This window comes from Henckelia pumila, chromosome 1 (assembly GCF_033568475.1).
Source record: "Henckelia pumila isolate YLH828 chromosome 1, ASM3356847v2, whole genome shotgun sequence".
Lineage (NCBI taxonomy): Eukaryota > Viridiplantae > Streptophyta > Magnoliopsida > Lamiales > Gesneriaceae > Henckelia > Henckelia pumila.
In genome coordinates, this window is record NC_133120.1 from 68,153,364 (window position 1) to 68,173,550 (window position 20,187).

The window sequence follows — 20,187 nt, forward strand, 5'->3', positions numbered from 1 at the left end:
TGTAAGAGAGGTGTGTTGGTATATTTTGTGTCCCACATCGGTTGGCTAAATAACCTGTGAGCTCTTTATATAGACAAGGGCAAACCTCCCCTCTTGAGCTAGCTTTTGAAGTGAGTTAGGTCCAAGTCAACCAAATTGACGACTCTATGTTTGATACGATCGCTTGGTATATTTTTCTCATTTCAAATTATTTTAATTTGGATGTATTTTGATAGTTTGAGGTAACAGAAAAGTTATATAGTCCATAATATATATTGGGGCAATTTTTGAATCGTTATTCAAGAAAATAACAAAAATCATCTAATAAGTTTGCTCGTTTGTGTTTTTATCTTGTAACTATTCAATTTTGGGTTAATTGTGTAAGTTAAGTTGTTTTTTTTGTTTGTTTTTAGTCTTCTTTTTTTAAAGAGTATTGACTTAACGCTAAGCAAATCAGTAATTACCGATAACCGCTGATTAAGAGGGTGTTTGGGAGAGCTTATAAGCTCTTGAAAACAGCTTATAAGTTATTTCAAAGCTTATAAGCTTTTTAAATTTGTTTGGAAAATTTTTTGCCAAACAATTATAAGCTGTCAAAATAAGTTGTTTGACAGCTTATAAGCTGTTTTAAAAAAAGTAAGGTCACCTTTAATTTTTTAAAAAAATATCTTATTTTGATATTTTACTTTTTCATATTATCATTATATATTTTATTAACATTTATGATAAATTTAAAATTATTTTTTATATATATTACTATTTAAATTACTTTTATAGTGTTTTACCCTTTTTGTTAATTTCGACAATAAAAAGATCTTATAATACCAAACACATGAACGTCTTTAAGTTGTTTAATATAAGTTCATCCAAACACTTTAACAACTTATTTTTAAAATAAGATCTGACAGTTTATAAGCTCCTAAAACTTATAAGCTATTTTTAATAAGTTTAGCCAAACACTCTCAAAGTTCTACCTTGTAAACTTAAAACATTTTTTACAAACTGCTCGACCCAATCGGATTGGATCACATACCCGTTAAAAGTATTCTTTCAAAACAGCGACACCTCTAATTTTTTTTTAAAAAAAACACCATAAGATTTCCAAAAAAAAAAATATATAAGTTGTGACGCATATAATACATGTACATGGACAAAAATGAGTTGAATATAATAATTAGTTCATGTAATGTTTTATGGAGCAAGTCATCTTCCCTCGATTATAAATAACCCACACACACATCACAATTTTTTTTAAAAAAATATATGTACATAAAAAACGAGTTGACTTCTCATATATCAGTGGGTGTAACGTTTCATAAACAATTCAACTTCCCTGTATAAATAAACCATACACAACCTAGATAAAACACACACAACAAAACAATTACCAAAAAAGAAAAAATGGCAGAAGTGAAGTTGTTCGGACTTTGGGGCAGCCCCTTCAGCAGAAGGGTCGAAATGGCTCTAAAATTGAAGGGGATCGAGTATGAATATTTTGAGGAGGACAAAAAAAACAAGTCCCCTTCGCTTCTAAAATACAACCCAGTGCACAAAAAAGTGCCTGTTTTGGTGCACAAAGGCAAGCCAATAGCTGAATCTTTGGTGATTCTTGAATATATAGAGGACACTTGGGATATAGGGCCTCCTATTCTCCCAAAAGATCCTTACGAGAGAGCCATGGCTAGATTCTGGGCTAAGTTTATTGATGAAATGGTATTGCAATATCCTTTAACTTTCTTTTATATATATCAACATATGTCTCTACTATCATTATTTTTGTACTCGGATTCTCTACTATCATTATTATTTTTGTACTCGGATAAGGGATATAAGTGTCAAATGTATTAACTATAAGGAAGGTGAACGAAAAGAACTCTATATCGTATATTGCCCTTGTTTTCTTACTGATTTAGCTGTAGTATGAGCGATTGGTACTGTTTCTATATCGGCTCAAACTTAGATATGACATTATATTTACTACTAGTGCATACCTACAATTCGGAGAGCTTATTGGAGCGAAGGAGACGAGCAAGAGAATGCGAAAAAGGAGGCGAACGAACTGCTTAAGATACTCGACGGTGAAGTTGAGGGCAAGAAATTTTTCGGAGGCGACACTCTTGGGCTAGTCGATATCGCCGCCGGTTTCATTGCCTGTTGGTTAAAAGTTATGGAAGAATGTGTGGGATTTCAAATTTTGGACAAATACAAGTTTCCCAACTTATGCGAATGGATCGATGTGTTCAATAATGATAGTTTCGTGAAAGAAAATTTGCCTCCCAAAGACAGGTTGACTGGCAAATACAATGCTCATTATGAAGCAGTCAAAAAAGCCCGAACTGAATAACTTTGGTCATCTATATTCTATATATGCTTTGATGAGTCAACTACGCCCTTCTTTTTATCTTCTCATATTTCATAAATTGGGATTGTAATTGTAGTTGCAGTTAGCCTGTTTTAGATTTTAGTTTTATCCGGATTAAGGGAGTGTTTGGTATAACTTTTATGAAGTGACTCTTAGATTCTAGTAGTACGTTAAATTTTATTTTAGCTTTTACAATTTTTACCCAAAAACAAGAAGCACAAATTTGATGTTTTTTTTTGCTTTCGCTTTTTTTTTTATGGTCTAAAATTACAAGTTAACATTTATACGCTTAATAAATGACATTGTTAAATTTTATTTGTATATGAGTTTTAATAGTTTCTAATAATATTTATAAAATTTCAATCATATTTTATTATAAGCATTTATTTTTTTGAAAAATATATTGCATTTTCATAAATATTTTTGTATATATCTTGTGTATTAGAATCATACGAGAGTCGATTTTCTTATATTTTTGTCATTTTTTATATTTTTATTTTTATTAATCTTATATATTTTTTCAAGCATTCATGTTATAAAAAATAAATTATTTTTGATATAAAATTCATAATGTAATAATGGTCATATACACACATTTTTTATGGTGTGAGTGTTAAAATTTAAATAATTAAAAGAGATCAATTTTATATAGTTTAAGGGTATGGTTGTCATTTAAATAAAAATTAAGTTTGTAAGCAATTATTCTCCAAGCACTCAAATTTTAGCTTGTATTAGTTTTAAACTTCTTGTCAGGATCGATGAGCTACTGCTGCTGAGGTACAACGAGTAATGAGTTGCTACTGTTCTAGAACTTGTTGCATGAAGCAGTAGCTGACTGCTACTAGTGAGTTCAGTAGTGTTAGCCGCTGAACTCTCTTTTCTCTTAGATCTCTTATAGTCAACCAACAAATATATGGTTGTACGGAATAAGGTAAACTGAGAGATTGAACTTGCATCAACTGGCTCTACTGGTTGTGTGTGTGTGTTCAGCAGAAAATTAACAACACAAGAATATGTTTGTGAATATTCGGAGACTTAACTGCTCCTATATCACCCTTTCTTCTGTTTCCAGAAGGTATCATTAGAAGACTTTGACACAATGGCCCACCTCAGCTAAGACTTATCCCACTATCAACTGCTGAGACTCCTAGTTACTCTATTGATTTCAGCCCTTTGCTGAAATCAGGTTACAGAGGTTTGCATTACTTCAACTGTTACAAATACAACATTTTTACAACTTAACACTTAGCACAATATGATCCTAAAAGATCTGATAGACTTGATGCGTGTGCTGGTGTTCTTCGGCTTCTGTATGATATTCTATATAAGCGTTTGAACTCTTCTTCTGTGGATATGAACAATTGAAAGTGTTCAATAGTTCTTTGATAAGTTGTAAGTGATTGTGAGTTCTTGGGAGCCGAACAGTTATTCTGTTTGGCTGTGATATCTATTTATAAATGCAAGATAACGGTCATCTTTGATTTAAATGCATCCGTCAATAACTAGCCTTTTTTTGTCTTTTATTTCACTGCATGAAGATACACTTTGGCTGCGTATATCTAAGTCTAATGAGTGTACTAGAAACTTTTGGTTAATAGCTTTAAGTGGTTCATGGAGAGCATCTGCTGATCTGCTCTTTTGCTTCTGCTCTTCTTCATACTTCTTCTGATCTGCTCTCTCTTCTTCTTCTTCTTCTTCTTCTTCTTCTTCTTCTTCTCAAACTGCTTCCAATTGTTTATACATCAAGTTGATGTCTGAAGTACATTTTGTCAAACACTAAAACTTAGATATTTGATATCCTAACACTTCTATTTACAAACACTCTCTACTTTAGCTTCTCAACAGCTTCAAAATAATCTCTACAAGAATCACTTTTAAATAAGCAAAAACTCTACAAAACACTCTCTAAGTAGCGCAAGCAGGCTATCACCCTCGAGCCTCTCGTATGATTTCAAAAATGAAAATATATTGTATATTTATGCTAATTTGAGTAAATTTTTTTAATTTTTATATCGAAAATATTATTTTCATTATACGTAAAGACTAAGTATACTTAAAAATTGAGTCGACTCATCTCACGAATATAAATCCATAATATCGTTGCACAAGAGAGTTAATATTTGATCAATATAAGACACTATGTTTGGTTTGGCACGTTAATATTGAGAGTAAAAATTAATTATATTTTCATTTGATGAATAATTTGTATTATAAAACGTCATAAGACAAAAAAAATTAATATTTGAAATATTATTGAGGATGGTTCCTCTTATTTTCTGTTTGATAAAAAATAATAATTGAAATACTAATATAAATACGAAAAAACTAACAAAATATTAGATAGTATTAAACGTCGCCTCTTCAAATTAATTGAGGATGGTTCCTCTTATTTTCTGTTTGTTAAAAATCAAACATTATATTGTAGAAAACTGGCTTGACTGATGTAAAACCGAACCGCTTATCACAAATCTGTACATACATTATTGATTTTTAAATTTACATAACATAAAAGTCAAAAGTTTAACATATGGATATTATTATCAACATAATAAATAATCATAGATAACTCACTCTATTCAAGTTGATTTAATATTCTATGTTTTTATTTCAAGCAAAAGATAGCATCCCTGATCCCTTTGTTTTGGCTTCATCTTTGCCTCTGGACATGGAAAAGAACTTGAACATACTACAACTAACACAAAGATTCATCCCAAATTAATTTTTGTACTACATGATCCACCAGAAACTATTCAGACCTAGAATATGAATAGATATAGGGCTATCCAAGGCGTACGGAGGGCGGGTGGACCGAACTGAGGGGACGGAGAGAGGCAGAGAAAATTTTAAATGTCACTCACCTGGGTTCGTTTTTGTCGCCTTATTTCGAATATTGGGTCTATCCTACCCAATATGAATATATAGTTATATTGTGATTCGCATCGTGTAAACTGTAGTAGCTACCATCAGACATCAACAGAAGTTGGAAACTTTTTCAGTGTGTATAAATACCATGAGACTTGTGTATAAAAAACATTCGGAAAACACAGGCAGTTTATTGGAAACACACTAAAACCCCGGACAGGAGCATTGAAATGGAAATAATGCCAGATTCTTGAAGAGTTTACAATGGCAAGGCAACATGATATGAGCCACAAAACGGATGAACAATACCATTGATTAAAATTCTCTAATTCGAAAGAAGCAAGAATTATCCCTCGAGATTCTCTGAAGTTTCAGGATGTCGCAAACAGGGGATGAATTTGGAAACCTTGATCAGGGTTCGAAAGTCAAGCTCTCTGCCTCTCGTCTGACTGATTCAAAGAGCACGGAAGAAAGATATCGTTCGCCAAAGCTCGGGAAGATGACCTGAATCCAACCAAGTTGATTGTCAGATGTGTGCATCAGCACATTTGATATCAAACTGGAATTTAGACTAGTTTACGCAAATCCCACTTGCCATAATTTAGAAAATGAAAATATAATAAAACAAGTCGCAAAATTCAAAATAACTGTCGGCAATTCTTCAACAATATCATCAAAACCTGGCCTTTCCAGATACTGGTTCTTCTATACTAAGTAGTAAATCTGCTAGCATCCCAATGCAAGAGCAATCCGATTAACACACGGAGAAAGAAATAAAGCAACAGAAATTGACCTCAGTTTTGGGAACAACGATTAGAAAGCTTTTGATCAACCAAGTTAACAAACAGCAAACAGAATTCGACATCAAGAAGTCCTCAAAACTACAACTATGATTCTAACCACGAATCCTGCACATTGGTAGGTGCTTTTGGATTCCGTAATCAACAACTTTAGTTCATTACATGAGCCTTTGGTGGCCTTTACAATCAAATCATGCCATTTGATATTATTGTTTTGACGCCCCTCAGAAATTGTTACTTCCTATGATACTCTCAGCCGTATCATTACCATGATTGGATCGTGTGATTAAGATAATTGATGTGTTCCTAGATTTAGCCACACACAATAATCAACAAACTATTACGTTACATTTTTTCTTCTGTTCGAGAATTCACAGTTCCCCCAACTATCCACACAAAATGAGGGGGGGAAAGACTTACTACAAAGAGCTTTCCAGCATTCTCTGGACGCTTTGCAAGCTTAATAGCAGCAACTGCTGCAGCACCAGATGATATTCCAACCTGCAGAAATAGAACACATCAGATATGCGCATTAAGAGGGTGAGGTGAATATTTTTAAAAAAAATTAAAATTTGAAATCATTGAACATGTCATACTACTCATATGGTGACTAAAGCAGGTTAAACTCACCAATAACCCCTCTTTCAATGCAAGAAGCTTTGCCATCTCTATAGCCTCATCACTTGAAACCTGGAATAAATCCGCAATTTGATATTGCATGAATCTCAATGATTTATTGAAGTAAACCATGATCATCGTATACTTCACTAATCAGATTGTTGAAAAATTTAGAAGAAAAATGAGTCTTACTTGAATGACTTCGTCAATGATATCAACATTCAGAACACCAGGGACGAAACCAGCACCAATCCCTTGGATCTTGTGTGGACCTTGAGAATTACACATAGTTCATTTGTCAGGTGGATAAACTCGTACATTTCAAGAAATTTTATAGTTCACCACAAAATGCAAGGTAACAGAGATGCAAAAAAAAAAAATGAAATCCCATGTTTGTTTGGTCGCTCATGAAAGCAGAATGGAAAATCAAACAAATATATAAATTTTTTCCCAAAAAACAGAGTTTGCAATAAAATAAAATAAAATACCAAGGCTGTCATCTGATTATTCTCAGTACTTAATTTGGAAAACAAATATGGAAGTTGTTTTACTTTTGTCTGGTTATAAAAAAATCCTCTCCCTAAACGGACTTAATCGATGAAGAAATAATAAATTCAACTTTCGCATACAAAGACAAGAACGATCTGAAAGAAAACACAACTGACAGAGAGTTTCCAAATATTGAGGTCACACAAAGAATCACAATAGAATGGTTACTGATTGGCATAATATAATAATCACTATCATTTTGGGGGAAAAAAAAAAAAAAGCAGGAACAGAAAATTGCTGGTGTTCAAATAAAGGGGAATAAACAAGAAATATAAATGTATCAAGCACAATTTAAATCATCAACAGCACTCACCGGGCTTTCCTCCAGAAAGAATCGCACTTTCAACTGGTTCTACTCCATAGAGCTACACAACAATATAGAGGGATGAATAAAAACCAATTAGCTTGTGAGTTAGATTAAACAGAAGAAACAAATCAACAATCACAATGGTCCAGTATTAAAATTAATTTAAGTACTCGAGAGCCCTCAAGTCAACCTTTATGGCGGAATTTTGTTCTTTAAGGAATTTTCCAGCACCAGTAATAGTGCCACCTGTTCCTATTCCAGAAACAAATCCATCAATCTTTCCGCCGGTCCCTTTCCAGACTTCAGGCCCAGTAGTTTCGTAGTGTATCTACATATATATTTCATGTGTGTCAATAAATTCTTTCAACCAGCAATAACTTCATTCAAAATTCTTCAGGGTTCATGTAGCTAATATAAAAAGTAGAAAAATTGATATCAGAAAACAACCATAAATTTTCATCATAAATTATAAATAACACTTTATCATATAAAAATAAGAGGCAACAATTGACCTACCACACTCGCTGGGTCCACCTGAAATTATGATAATGGAGGTTAAACTAAACTACCTTTGGGTTGGCAGGATTTTCAAATTGTTGAAGGATGAAGGAATTGGGTGTCTTATCCCGTATCTCTTCAGCCTTTTGAACAGCACCTTTCATTCCCTTAGCGGGATCTGTGAGCACCAGCTCGGCACCAAAAGCACGAAGGATAATTCTCCGCTCAAGACTCATGGAAGCAGGCATGGTAATTATAAGCTTGTAACCCTTAGCTGCTGCCATGAATGCCAAGCCTATGCCAGTGTTACCACTTGTAGGTTCAATGAGGACACTCTTCAGCAAAAATAGAGAATAATGATCTTCAGAATGTCGCAAAACTCATAAAAATAAAATAAGCAGTATTCTTGCTTTGTCCACAATCATTGCAAACTTTTTTGAAGAGGAAGATCTGGAGCGGGGTGAGGTGAGGTGGGGAGGGTTGGAAATTCTTGTGTAAATTTAAAAAATAAAATTAAAAAAAAATTCCCCCTCCCAAAACAAATCCACTAGTCAGGTTACTTTGCCACCTCTCATCCCCTCTAACCCGCTCGCTTCACTTACTAGATCTACCTGTTTGTTTGGATCCAAAATTTTGTTGATCAAAGTGAAAATAAAACGAACAATAAGAAAAAAACTTGTTTCAATGCAATTGTACTATTAACAAGATCAGCAAAAATTCACAGAGCATTTCTAAAGTAGTTGAACATAATGAAATAAAGAAATGGACTAGAGCAAACTTAATAAAGAACCACTGCCGATAGGGTGCTAGTTTTTCACTACGCAAGAATAAACTTTTACTGCACTGTTTGTACAATTGAATCCAATATCTGTTCATAACTTAAACACACGATCAGAGAACATATCATTGCCTACTTTCAGAAAAAAATTTACTATAGAGGATGACAACAGATGTGAATACCTCCCCTGGTGTAATGAGGCCTTGTTTTTCAGCATCTGTGATCATACTGTAACCAATCCTGTGTGATTAAAAACATTGTAGTTAAAAAAATGTTATTCTACACTCCAAAGTGTGCTTCGATACTACGGAGTAATGGAATAATGATCATACAAATTCAAGTCTTGAACATTTATAATATTATTAATATTAATTATTAATCAAGTCTACCTGTCCTTAACACTAGAGCATGGCTCCATGGTTTCCAGCTTAGCGGCAACACGTCCAACGCAGCCATCAACAACATTGTTCAAGTATACCAATGGGGTTTTACCAATCAACTACAACATAAGTCACAAAGTGAACCAGAGTTAACTTCTTCCTTTTTCCATTTTTTTTGAAAAAAAATACAACTTGGAACACATCGAACAAAGAAAAAATGAAAATTTAATCCAAGTCAAATTCAAACCATAAACAGACGACTATTGATTTGAATTTTGAGCAGAACTTACTTCGGTAACATCCTTTGCAATTCCATTCGCCATAATTGCTTATCAATATCAAATCTGCAATCAGATACCAAAGAATTTAATTCCCTTCAGATTCTAATAACAAAATTGTACTATTCAAAATGTCAAAAATGTGAAACAATCGAAATATGAACAGAAAGCAAGTATATCAAAATCATCACACAACGCCAATTCATACCCAAAATCAAACAGCAACAAAAGAATTATATCATCAAATTCCAGTAAAATTTCGAAGGGGAAAAAAAAGACGATTCACCAGCTTTCGGTCTTTTCACCAACTACAGCCATAATCACCGATGAATCACTAGCGAAATTATTATTTCAAAAAAAAAAATTTTAAAAAAAGAACTCTTTTCACACAATTATTTGTACCCCACAAGATTCAGTCAACAACTCGACCCAAAATTAACGGTTAATCAAATTTTCTTGCAGCAAATGCTCAAAAATTTCATTTTCACAGTAAATTACATTATCGATAAACCATTCCCGAGTACCACCAAGAAATCAAAAGGAAAATCAAAGCAATAAATACCTTTTCTTAGCGGAAATGCGAATTGTTTGACAAGTTACAGGAAATGACTTTGTAAGAACTCACCGCTGTATTTATATAGTAGAAATAGAAATAGAAATTCAAGGGTGGATTTGTTCTTGTTTATAGCACGTTAATCTCAATGATTATTTGATAATAATATAATAATTAGAGAAAAACTCATTTTCCCCCCCGGACCTTCTATTATTTATCATTACACTCTAAACTTAAAAACTTTTATATTAGTAGCCATATCATTAAAGTTCGTGTTCATCTAACGTCAAGTTCCTAAATTTTGGATAGAGTATAAATCTCGAAACCTAATTATAAAAAAACTTATCGTCCAAATTTTAAAAAATCAATTGTAACTTTGACATCATCAATTCACTGTATTGATTAGACATATTTCGTTGTATAAAAAATATATAAATTTTCAAAAAGAAAATAAATTCTTATCTATCGTTTAAAGAAACATAGTTATTATAAAGATTATAATGTTCACTTATTTAACATAAAAGGAACAAACAGTTAGAATCAACTTTCATTCTGTTTTTATGGGGAAAAACGAAATTCAGACCTTATTTCTTCCTAATATGTTATTTACTCTTTTCAATTTTTAATCTTATTTTTATTAAAAATTATTGTTGATTTCAAAAGAATTGAAATAAGATGGTCACTAAAAAAAACTAATAAACCTATCCGGGCGAATTAGTGCAAAAAATATAGGCTTCTGTGGCTATTTGTTAATCTTTTCAGTAAAATAGGAATTATATTCAAAACAATGCCAAGAAAGGGGGGAAATTGAGATTTTTCGTAATTAAATAAATAAGAACTGAATTTACTTATATATTTTTAATAATCCAATGAATATTGCCTTGAATTGGGCCCAAATACAAAAAGATTATTTCAATGTCCCCTACAAATTGATAGGTGGAAGTCACATGCTTGTTTTGTTGCTGACCTTCGTTATCATGACTTTCTGGTGAAAATAAAAATGGATTTTTAATTTTTTTTTAAAAAAAATTAAGTTAGTGTTTGACAGTGCTGTTAAGAAGCAGTTCTCAGCTTTTTTTCACAAAATTTCAAAAATATTAGGAAGTACTTCTCAGCTTTTTCTTCACAAAATTTCAAAATTTTTGAAATTTTGTTAATAAAAAGCTGAGAAAGCTTCCCAGAAGCTCTTTCAAACACTACCTAAATGAACTCTTTTGGTATCGGTGAAAATTATTTGAAAATGATAAAATGATACTCGTGAGATAGATCGATCAACTAACTAGCTCGTATTATTTTACTAATTTTATTTCGCATTTTATATTTTATTTGTACTCGGTTTTCATTCCATCTAACAGTGTGGTATCAAAATTTCAAGATAACAAAAAAGATCTATAAATTCTGTCCTTTCACGTCCTCAAAACTCAAAAGGGTGATATCCTAAAACGAAGATATTTTCTCAAAAAGATATGATTATATGTATGTATATATTAGCAATTGTCTCGTCTCATTCCTTCATACTTTTCCGAAAAGTTGATATTTTTTTATCACATTAAAGATTAATTTAGTGTAATTTGACTGGATATATAATATACTTTAAAAATAATCCAAATGTATAATTTAATATGTTTTTTGTTTTAAAAAATATTATCCCTCTACTGGATGTGACTCATACAGTCACGCCGGTCCTAATTTTATGTGCCTTCATATTCCATACTTGAATTATTATTATGACCAACAAAATGACAAAGAGCACCCAAACACATTATATTGAGCAAATTTTCCTCCTCTTGTTTTCAACTCCATGGATTGGCTTTTCTCAATATTTATTATATTGGGGATATTTTCATCGTTACAACACAATATACAAAATTAATATGTACTTTTAAAATCATATAAAATACTGTTGTGAAAAAGTAAAAATTTACGGTAAAAACTAAAAACTCAAAATTTATCAAATTCTACACTTTATAAAATTTTTCTCTCTTCACAATTGTGTTTTTCTACACAAATGGAGAGACCTATTTATAGATCTCAATTGGAGATTAGTCAAAAATTAATACATCATTAATTACATCATCACACACTAATTTTCAATATTTTACAACTCAATTTTCAACTTTCAACCTTCAACATTCAACAATAAATAATAATATATATTTATATATATTTTCAACACTCCCCCTTGTGATGATGATCATGATAGAATGACTATCTCCATTACGTGTTGTATACTGCCTCGTTAAAAACCTTACTAGGAAAAATCCATTGGGACAAAAACCATAGTAAGAAAAAAAGAGTGCAGCCACGTAAACTCCCCCTGATGTCAACATGAATGATTCTTCACATATTTCGTAGATTGCGCATCCCAATATTATAAATGTGTTTTCTGAATATCGCCGTGGGAAGTGCCTTTGTGAAGAGATCGGATGAGTTCTCACTTGATTGAATGTAACAGATATCAATATCTTTATTCTTCTCCAGCTCTTGAGTGTATGCAAAGAATTTAGGAGGAATATGTTTAGTTCTGTCACTTTTGATGTATCCTTCTTTCATTTGGGCAACACATGCGGCATTATCTTCATACAGTGTGATTGGATTCTTGTCCACTGATAATCCGCAAGAAGTTTGGATATGCCGAGTCATTGATTTAAGCCAGACACATTCACGGCTTGCTTCATGTAGTGCAATAATCTCGGCATGATTTGATGAAGTTGTAACAAGTGTTTGTTTCTGTGATCGCCAAGAGATTGCAGTGCCTCCACGAGTAAATACATATCCGGTTTGGGAACGTGCCTTATGTGGATCAGATAAGTATCCAGCATCAGCATAACCAATTATTCTTTGATTTGTATCTTTTGGATACAAAAGTCCCAAATCCGTCGTTCCTCGTAAATAACGGAATATATGTTTAATTCCGTTCCAGTGCCTCTTCGTTGGACATGAACTGAATCTTGCCAATAAATTTACTGCAAAAGATATGTCTGGTCTAGTGCAATTTGCAAGATACATAAGGGCACCAATGGCACTTAGATATGGTACTTCAGGACCAAGAACAACTTCATCATCTTCACATGGACGAAATGGATCCTTTTCTATATTCAATGATCTGACAACCATTGGAGTACTTAAAGGATTTGATTGATCCATATTGAAACGTTTAAGGACCTTCTCTGTATAATTAGACTGGTGAACAAAAATTCCACATTCTTTTTGTTCAATTTGTAAACCAAGACAATACTTGGTTTTTCCAAGGTCTTTCATTTCAAATTCTTCCTTCAAGTATAACATCACTTCTTGAATTTCTTTATTCGTTCCAATGATGTTTAAATCATCAACATATACAACAATAATCACGCATCCCGATGTTGTTTTCTTGATGAAAACACAAGGGCATATTGGATCATTTACATATCCCTTTTTCATCAAGTGTTCACTTAGCCGATTATACCACATTCGGCCGGATTGCTTTAACCCATACAATGATCTTTGTAATTTCACAGAATAAAATTCTCTGGGTTCTGAACTTTGTGCTTCTAGCATCTTAAATCCTTCAGGGATTTTCATGTATATATCACTATCAAGTGATCCGTATAAATAAGCTGTAACAACATCCATTAGATGCATGTCCAAGTTTTCAGACACTGCTAAACTGATCAAATACCGAAACGTAATTGCATCCATAACAGGAGAATATGTTTCTTCATAATCAATTTCAGGTCTTTGAGAAAAACCTTGTGCAACAAGTCGAGCTTTATATCTCACTATTTCATTTTTCTCATTTCTCTTTCGAATAAAAACCCATTTGTACCCAACAGGTTTAACACCTTTAGGTGTAAGGACTATAGGTCCAAAAACACTACGTTTATTTAGCGAATTTAATTCAACCTGGATGGCATCTTTCCATTTTGACCAATCCTTTCGAGTTTTGCATTCACCAAAAGATTTTGGTTCATTATCTTCATTTACGATGTCACATGCCACATTGTACGAAAATATCTCATCAATATCTTGTACATTCTTTCGGTTCCATATTTTTCCAGTATTAATATAATTGATAGAGATTTCATGATTCTCGTCAGTTTGTGGTTCTGACAGAATATTTTCATCATCGTGTGTTTCTTCTGGAACACCATTTTCTATTTTCTGATCATCATTTTTCTCTATGTATTTTCTTTTCCGAGGATTTTTATCCTTTGAACCGATTGGCCTTCCACGCTTCAGGCGTTTTATGACATCATGAATGTCTTCATTTTGTTTTTTTGGAATTTCAACTCGAGCAGGGGCATTTACAGCAGGTATATATGATTTTGTTACCCCTTTTGTGTCTACAAATGCATCTGGCATTTGATTTGCTATTCTTTGCAAATGCACAATTTGCTGTACATCTTTATCACATTGTTTAGTTCTAGGATCCAAATGTAATAATGATGGTACATACCATGTGATTTTTTTTTCGATGTGTTTCTTTTCTCCCCCTAACATTGGGAAGTTATTTTCATCAAAATGACAATCAGCAAACCGTGCTGTAAACACATCGCCTGTCTGAGCCTCAAGATATCTAATGATTGATGGACTATCATAGTCGATATAAATACCATTCTTTCTTTGAGGTCCCATTTTTGTTCTTTGAGGTGGTGCAATAGGCACATACACCATACATCCAAAAATTCTCAAATGAGAAATATCTGGTTCTTTGCCAAATATAAGCTGCAATGGGGAGTGTTTATGATATGCACTTGGCCTGATGCGAATCAATGCAGCAGCATGTAAAATTGCATGTCCCCATATAGAAATAGGGAGTTTCGTTCTCATAATCATTGGTCTAGCAATCAACTGCAGACGTTTAATCAATGATTCAGCTAATCCATTTTGTGTATGAACATGAGCTACAGGATGTTCAACAGTAATTCCCATCGACATACAATAGTCGTTAAAAGTCTGGGAAGTAAATTCTCCAGCATTATCAAGTCTTATTTTCTTGATCGTATATTCGGGAAATTGATTCCGCAATTTTATTATTTGAGCCATCAATTTTGCAAATGTCACATTCCGAGTGGACAATAAACATACATGTGACCATCTGCTAGAGGCATCGATCAATACCATAAAGTATCGAAATGGTCCACATGGTGGATGAATTGGCCCACAAATATCACCTTGAATACGTTCAAGAAATATGGGTGATTCCTTTTGGATTTTAGCTGGTGATGGTCTTATAATAAGTTTCCCCAGAGAACATGCCTTACACTGAAACTTATTATTCTGAAAGATCTTCTGGTCTTTCAGTGGATGACCACTTGTATTTTCTATAATCCTTCGCATCATTATTGAACCAGGATGTCCCAATCGATCATGCTAATTTGTTAGTATTGAAGAATTTCCAATAACCATATTTGATTCGATTGGACTTATATGTGTATAATGCAATCCAGTAGGGAGCATTGATAATTTCTCAACTACATATTTCTTTCCTGATTTATATGTAGTAAGACACATATATTTCTCATTTCCTTCGGTTATTGTTTCCGTATCATAATCATGAGAATATATATCATTAAAACTCAACAAATTTCTTTGTGATCGTGGTGAATATAAAGCACTATTTATCAAAAATTTTGTACCATTAGGTAACAAAAATTGTGCTTTGCCACATCCTTCAATCAAGTCTACAGGACCTGATATTGTATTCACCATTGTTTTTGTTGGTTTTAATTCCAAGAAATATTTTTCATTTCTGAGGATAGTGTGCGTTGTACCACTATCTGGTATGCAAACTTCCAGTGCATTATTTCCATCTTTGATCATAGCATTTTCCATAATGATCTTCAAAAACAATATGCAATAAAATGAATTAAGAAAGATACATGCAAACAATACATGCAAAATATAATATGTTTTATAAAATAAAAATTACATTGTTACATTCTTTTCCCACCAGTATATTTAATCAATATCTTCGAAATCATTCAAAAAGTAGGCAGCATCTAAATTCATTGAACCACTTGCATGGTCAATGTTTTCAGTAAAATTGGTCTCTTTTTCTTTCCCCTTTATTGAATCTTTATAGAGCTTACACAGATGCTCAGGGGCTCGACAAGTTCTTGACCAATGTCCTGGAGTGCCACATCTATAACAAACACTCTCAGTTCTTTTTGGATGATTTTCATTTTCACCCGTATTATCATGCTGCCTCTTTTGTGGGTGGTTCGTGACGTTTCTTTGAGATGAGTTATTGAAATAACTATCTCTTTTATTTTCAAATCCACGGCCTCGACCACGACCGCGATCATTTCTACGCCCACGTCCACGCCCACGTCCTCGTCCACGACCTCGACCAAAATCTTGTCTATATCTTTGATTTTGGTTTTCATTTTTACTTACGACATTTGCTTCAGGAAATGCCGTTGAACCAGTAGGTCTGGACTGATGATTTCTCATGAGCAATTCATTATTCTTTTCCGCCACGAGTAAACATGCGATGAGTTCTGAGTATCTTGAAAATCCACGCACTCTATATTGCTGTTGTAGAGTTATATTTGATGCGTGGAATGTGGAAAATGTCTTTTCAAGCAAGCATTTCCATCTCAGTAATATTATGCCCACAAAATTTCAGCTGTGAGACAATTCGATACATCGCAGAATTATAATCACTCACCTTTTTAAAATCTTGGAATCTTAAAGTATTCCATTCATCTCGTGCGGTCGGAAGTATAACTTCCCGTATATGCTCAAAACGTTCTTTTAACCCTTTCCACAAAATCATTGGGTCTTTTTTGGTCAAATATTCACATTTCAACCCCTCATCAAGATGTCTGCGTAAAAATATCATCGCTTTTGCTTTATCTTGTGAGGATGATATGTTATTTTCTTTGATAGTTTCGTTAAGACCCAATGACTCGAGATGCATTTCTACATCGAGGGTCCATGGCATATAATTCTTTCCGGTTATATCAAGTGCAATGAATTCGAGTTTCGCCAAGTTCGACATGGTGGTACTAGAAAATAACAATGCATTTTATTAGTTAATTTCCATAAATATGACAATACAAAATAATGGAAGAACGTAAATTACAAGTGCGTATACAAATAGAGAAAAAATATGTGTTGGAAAATCGCTGGTGAGTAAAAGACTCGTGAGCATGATGATCATAGTCGTTATGAAAAATATCCTTATAAATGTCATCATCTCCATCTTCGAAAAAACCGAGGATAAAATATTTTGAGAGAAAGAATGAATTTGGTGTGATTGAAAATGAGTTTGAGTGAACATATTTATAGGGCAAAAACTAGTCGTTTTGTTACCGTTTGTGACCGTTGGGGGTAAAGAAAAAATTGAGTATGTGTTGAATAAAAATTCGTGATAATCATGTAATGCATATAATGATAATCATAATTAAATAATTATGTATATCATATCACATTATTATAAGGTCAGTGTCGTAGACAGCTTTTTATATAATGTTGTGAAATTATACCAATATAGTTAGTATAAAGTCAGGTATAGTATATCATATCACATTATTATAAGATCGGTGTCGTAGACAACCTTTTATATAATAACATGAGATTATACAAATATGGTTAGTATATAAATACACAATAATATATCATATCACGTTATTATAAGGTTAGTGTCATAGACAACCTTTTATATAATAACATGAAATTATATATTAATATAGTTAATATATATATACATAATAAATATATATCACGTTATTGTTTAAAAACCTTAGAGGCTTTTATACTTGTCGTATCCCTTACCGGGAGTGTGGGATGTCGTCTTAACATCCTCCCAGGATTTATAACAAGTTTTGAAAAAAACTTATTTTTTCATAACATGATATTATATATTAATATATACACAATAAAAATATATAAACAGTAAAATAAAAATTCTTACTTGTTGAATATTTTTGACTTCTTCTTGTATTTTGGAGCGTCGGAAAATATAGAGAACCTTCGAGCGATCGTGCTGATAACGTGTTGTGAAAAAGTAAAAATTTACGGTAAAAAGTAAAAACTCAAAAACTCAAAATTTATCAAATTCTACACTTTATAAAATTTTTCTCTCTTCACAATTGTGTTTTTCTACACAAATGGAGAGACCTATTTATAGATCTCAATTGAAGATTAGTCAAAAATTAATACATCATTAATTACATCATCACACACTAATTTTCAATATTTTACAACTCAATTTTCAACTTTCAACCTTCAACATTCAACAATAAATAATAATATATATTTATATATATTTTCAACAAATACAATATTATTTATCTTATAATTTATTAATTATCTTTATATATCTTCCTTTTATCTTTATCGTTTTCATAATCAATCGATCGTTTATTTCACCTGACGGACTAAACCTTGCCTGATATGATAACTATTCCATTACTATGACAAAACATTTGAATCGCAAAAAATAGTCTAATTATGTGAGTCAGAAGATGTCAATCATATGGCGAAATGCTACATCCTATAGTAATTAAAACATACTACTAAATTTGCTGTCTTCCTTTTCATAGAGTATGTATTCCCATAAATCTTGATGACGGGTGCTGAGTGTGGAATACCAATAAAGATGCCGGAATCTTAAGAGATCTACCGTGTTTTGATGAGAATTTTTCTTATTTCATGCAGGGAAAATTGCACTTTTGATTAAATATATATATATATATATATATATATATATATATATATATATATATAATCACAACAAACTTAAAGATAAAATTTATAGGATTAAAATTGTCATTTTCCCATGCATATATAATTTGAGAAAGAATTTGCCATAACCAAGGAAAATTCATGTAAAATATCACATAAATGATCAATGATCTTAATTCATATTTCATTCTAATTAGTTTTGCAACAGAACTAGGCAATCAAGATCATTCCTGCATCCAACAAGAACTACAATTTATTTGAACACAAAGATGCAGTAACTAGCTAGCATGAAATTTACGTTTTTTGATATCGAGTTCTCAATCCAAAGACTCCACCATTTTTCGCTTTCAATCGTCTGTTTAATTCGGTTTCACCTTCACATCAATCCCACAAATGCCATCCACAATGGATTTAAGCACAATCCGAACCATCTTCTCCGATTTTTCCTCTCTTTTCGGAGTGTAGATCACATTAATTATATATGTATGTCATCGACCAATGCTCTTCGTGTCAACTCCGCATGCACCAACGTAGCACAAGCTAGCACTAATTCTGTTCTTAGTGGAGTACCCGGCCCAAGTCTTATTTCATGTCCTTGGAAATAGAATTTGACATGGCTACAACAATGCTAGTAGCCCGGTGAATATTGATGCTAGCACGTACTGAGCCGCCTTTCGATATGAATGCATCCAAGCAAAACGGCTCGTGATATGGAGCCGTTATATAGCTAGCTGGTTGAAAGTGCATGGGAACGATCTTTGCTTCTTCACGGCACTCATGAAGTCTCCCGGCCCAATTTATTAAACCGATCGATCCATCATGAATTTATTGTTGTCAAGCAACGATGATTCTTCAGTTTTATCCTTCTTTGATGCTTCTTCGACCACGGAAATGGATTTTGGATTTGAAATTTCTTTCTTCTTGTTGTTCTCTTTGTTTTTGTTTTTTTGTTTTTGTTTTTTTTATCATCAAAGATTTCCTCTTATGGAAATCAAATTTATACTCTTTGGAATCCTTTTAATTGGCTCATAAAACAAAGTTTGTCAGAATCCTCGTGTTAATTATTCGGATATAACCGAAAAAACAGATCGAAATTAAAATTTCGATTGGTTTTGAATCGATTTTCCGGTTTGTTTTTGGATATAAATATTGAGTTTTTCGGTTTTCCTATTTCGATTTTTGATACATAAGAAAGCCGACGAACCGGCCGTAAATTATGTTATATTACATTTAGTCCCTGGGTGGGTTGTTTTAATACACTTTAAAACTCGTGTCTCCTAGTTGGATATATAATTAATTTTCAACTTATGGATGGTTTATGTTTGCAGGTAATTATTTTTCATTTTCATTATTGTCTAGATTAGTCGATTATATGAGATTAATTTTACAAAATTTATGTGACTAAGAACACATTTAAACTTTAATTTGCAGATAATTGTTGCAAATTTCTCCCATCCGATTTTGTTAGACACTACACCAGATTATAACAAATGATGTATAATAAGAGGATGATTATAAATTGAAAATTGATCATAACAAAAGCATGT

At 32.5% G+C, this 20,187-nt stretch overlaps 2 protein-coding genes across 4 annotated transcripts; one reads left to right on the top strand and one right to left on the bottom strand.

The window, feature by feature from the left end:
• Window positions 1-1,361: 1,361 nt before the first annotated feature.
• Window positions 1,362-2,444, top strand: LOC140875876 (probable glutathione S-transferase). Its single transcript, XM_073279699.1, has 2 exons — window positions 1,362-1,692; window positions 1,964-2,444. Exons 1-2 carry the CDS (start codon window positions 1,381-1,383, stop codon window positions 2,321-2,323), a joined length of 672 nt encoding a protein of 223 aa, XP_073135800.1. The 5' UTR covers window positions 1,362-1,380; the 3' UTR covers window positions 2,324-2,444.
• Window positions 2,445-5,339: 2,895 nt separating this feature from the next.
• LOC140867710 (cysteine synthase) lies at window positions 5,340-10,076 on the bottom strand. 3 transcript variants are annotated; one of them, XM_073272763.1, is made up of 11 exons: window positions 9,974-10,076; window positions 9,424-9,477; window positions 9,143-9,252; window positions 8,936-8,993; window positions 8,047-8,310; window positions 7,668-7,805; window positions 7,484-7,535; window positions 6,814-6,893; window positions 6,634-6,693; window positions 6,424-6,504; window positions 5,340-5,707 (listed from the first exon to the last, which is right to left on the bottom strand). In XM_073272763.1, exons 2-11 carry the CDS (start codon window positions 9,454-9,456, stop codon window positions 5,615-5,617), a joined length of 969 nt encoding a protein of 322 aa, XP_073128864.1. In that variant the 5' UTR covers window positions 9,457-9,477; window positions 9,974-10,076; the 3' UTR covers window positions 5,340-5,614. The 3 variants fall into 3 exon arrangements, with proteins under 3 accessions (XP_073128864.1, XP_073128868.1, XP_073128875.1); XM_073272767.1 differs by lacking the exon at window positions 9,974-10,076 and adding an exon at window positions 9,698-9,759; XM_073272774.1 differs by lacking the exon at window positions 9,974-10,076 and adding an exon at window positions 9,620-9,642.
• Between the last annotated feature and the right edge of the window lie 10,111 nt (window positions 10,077-20,187).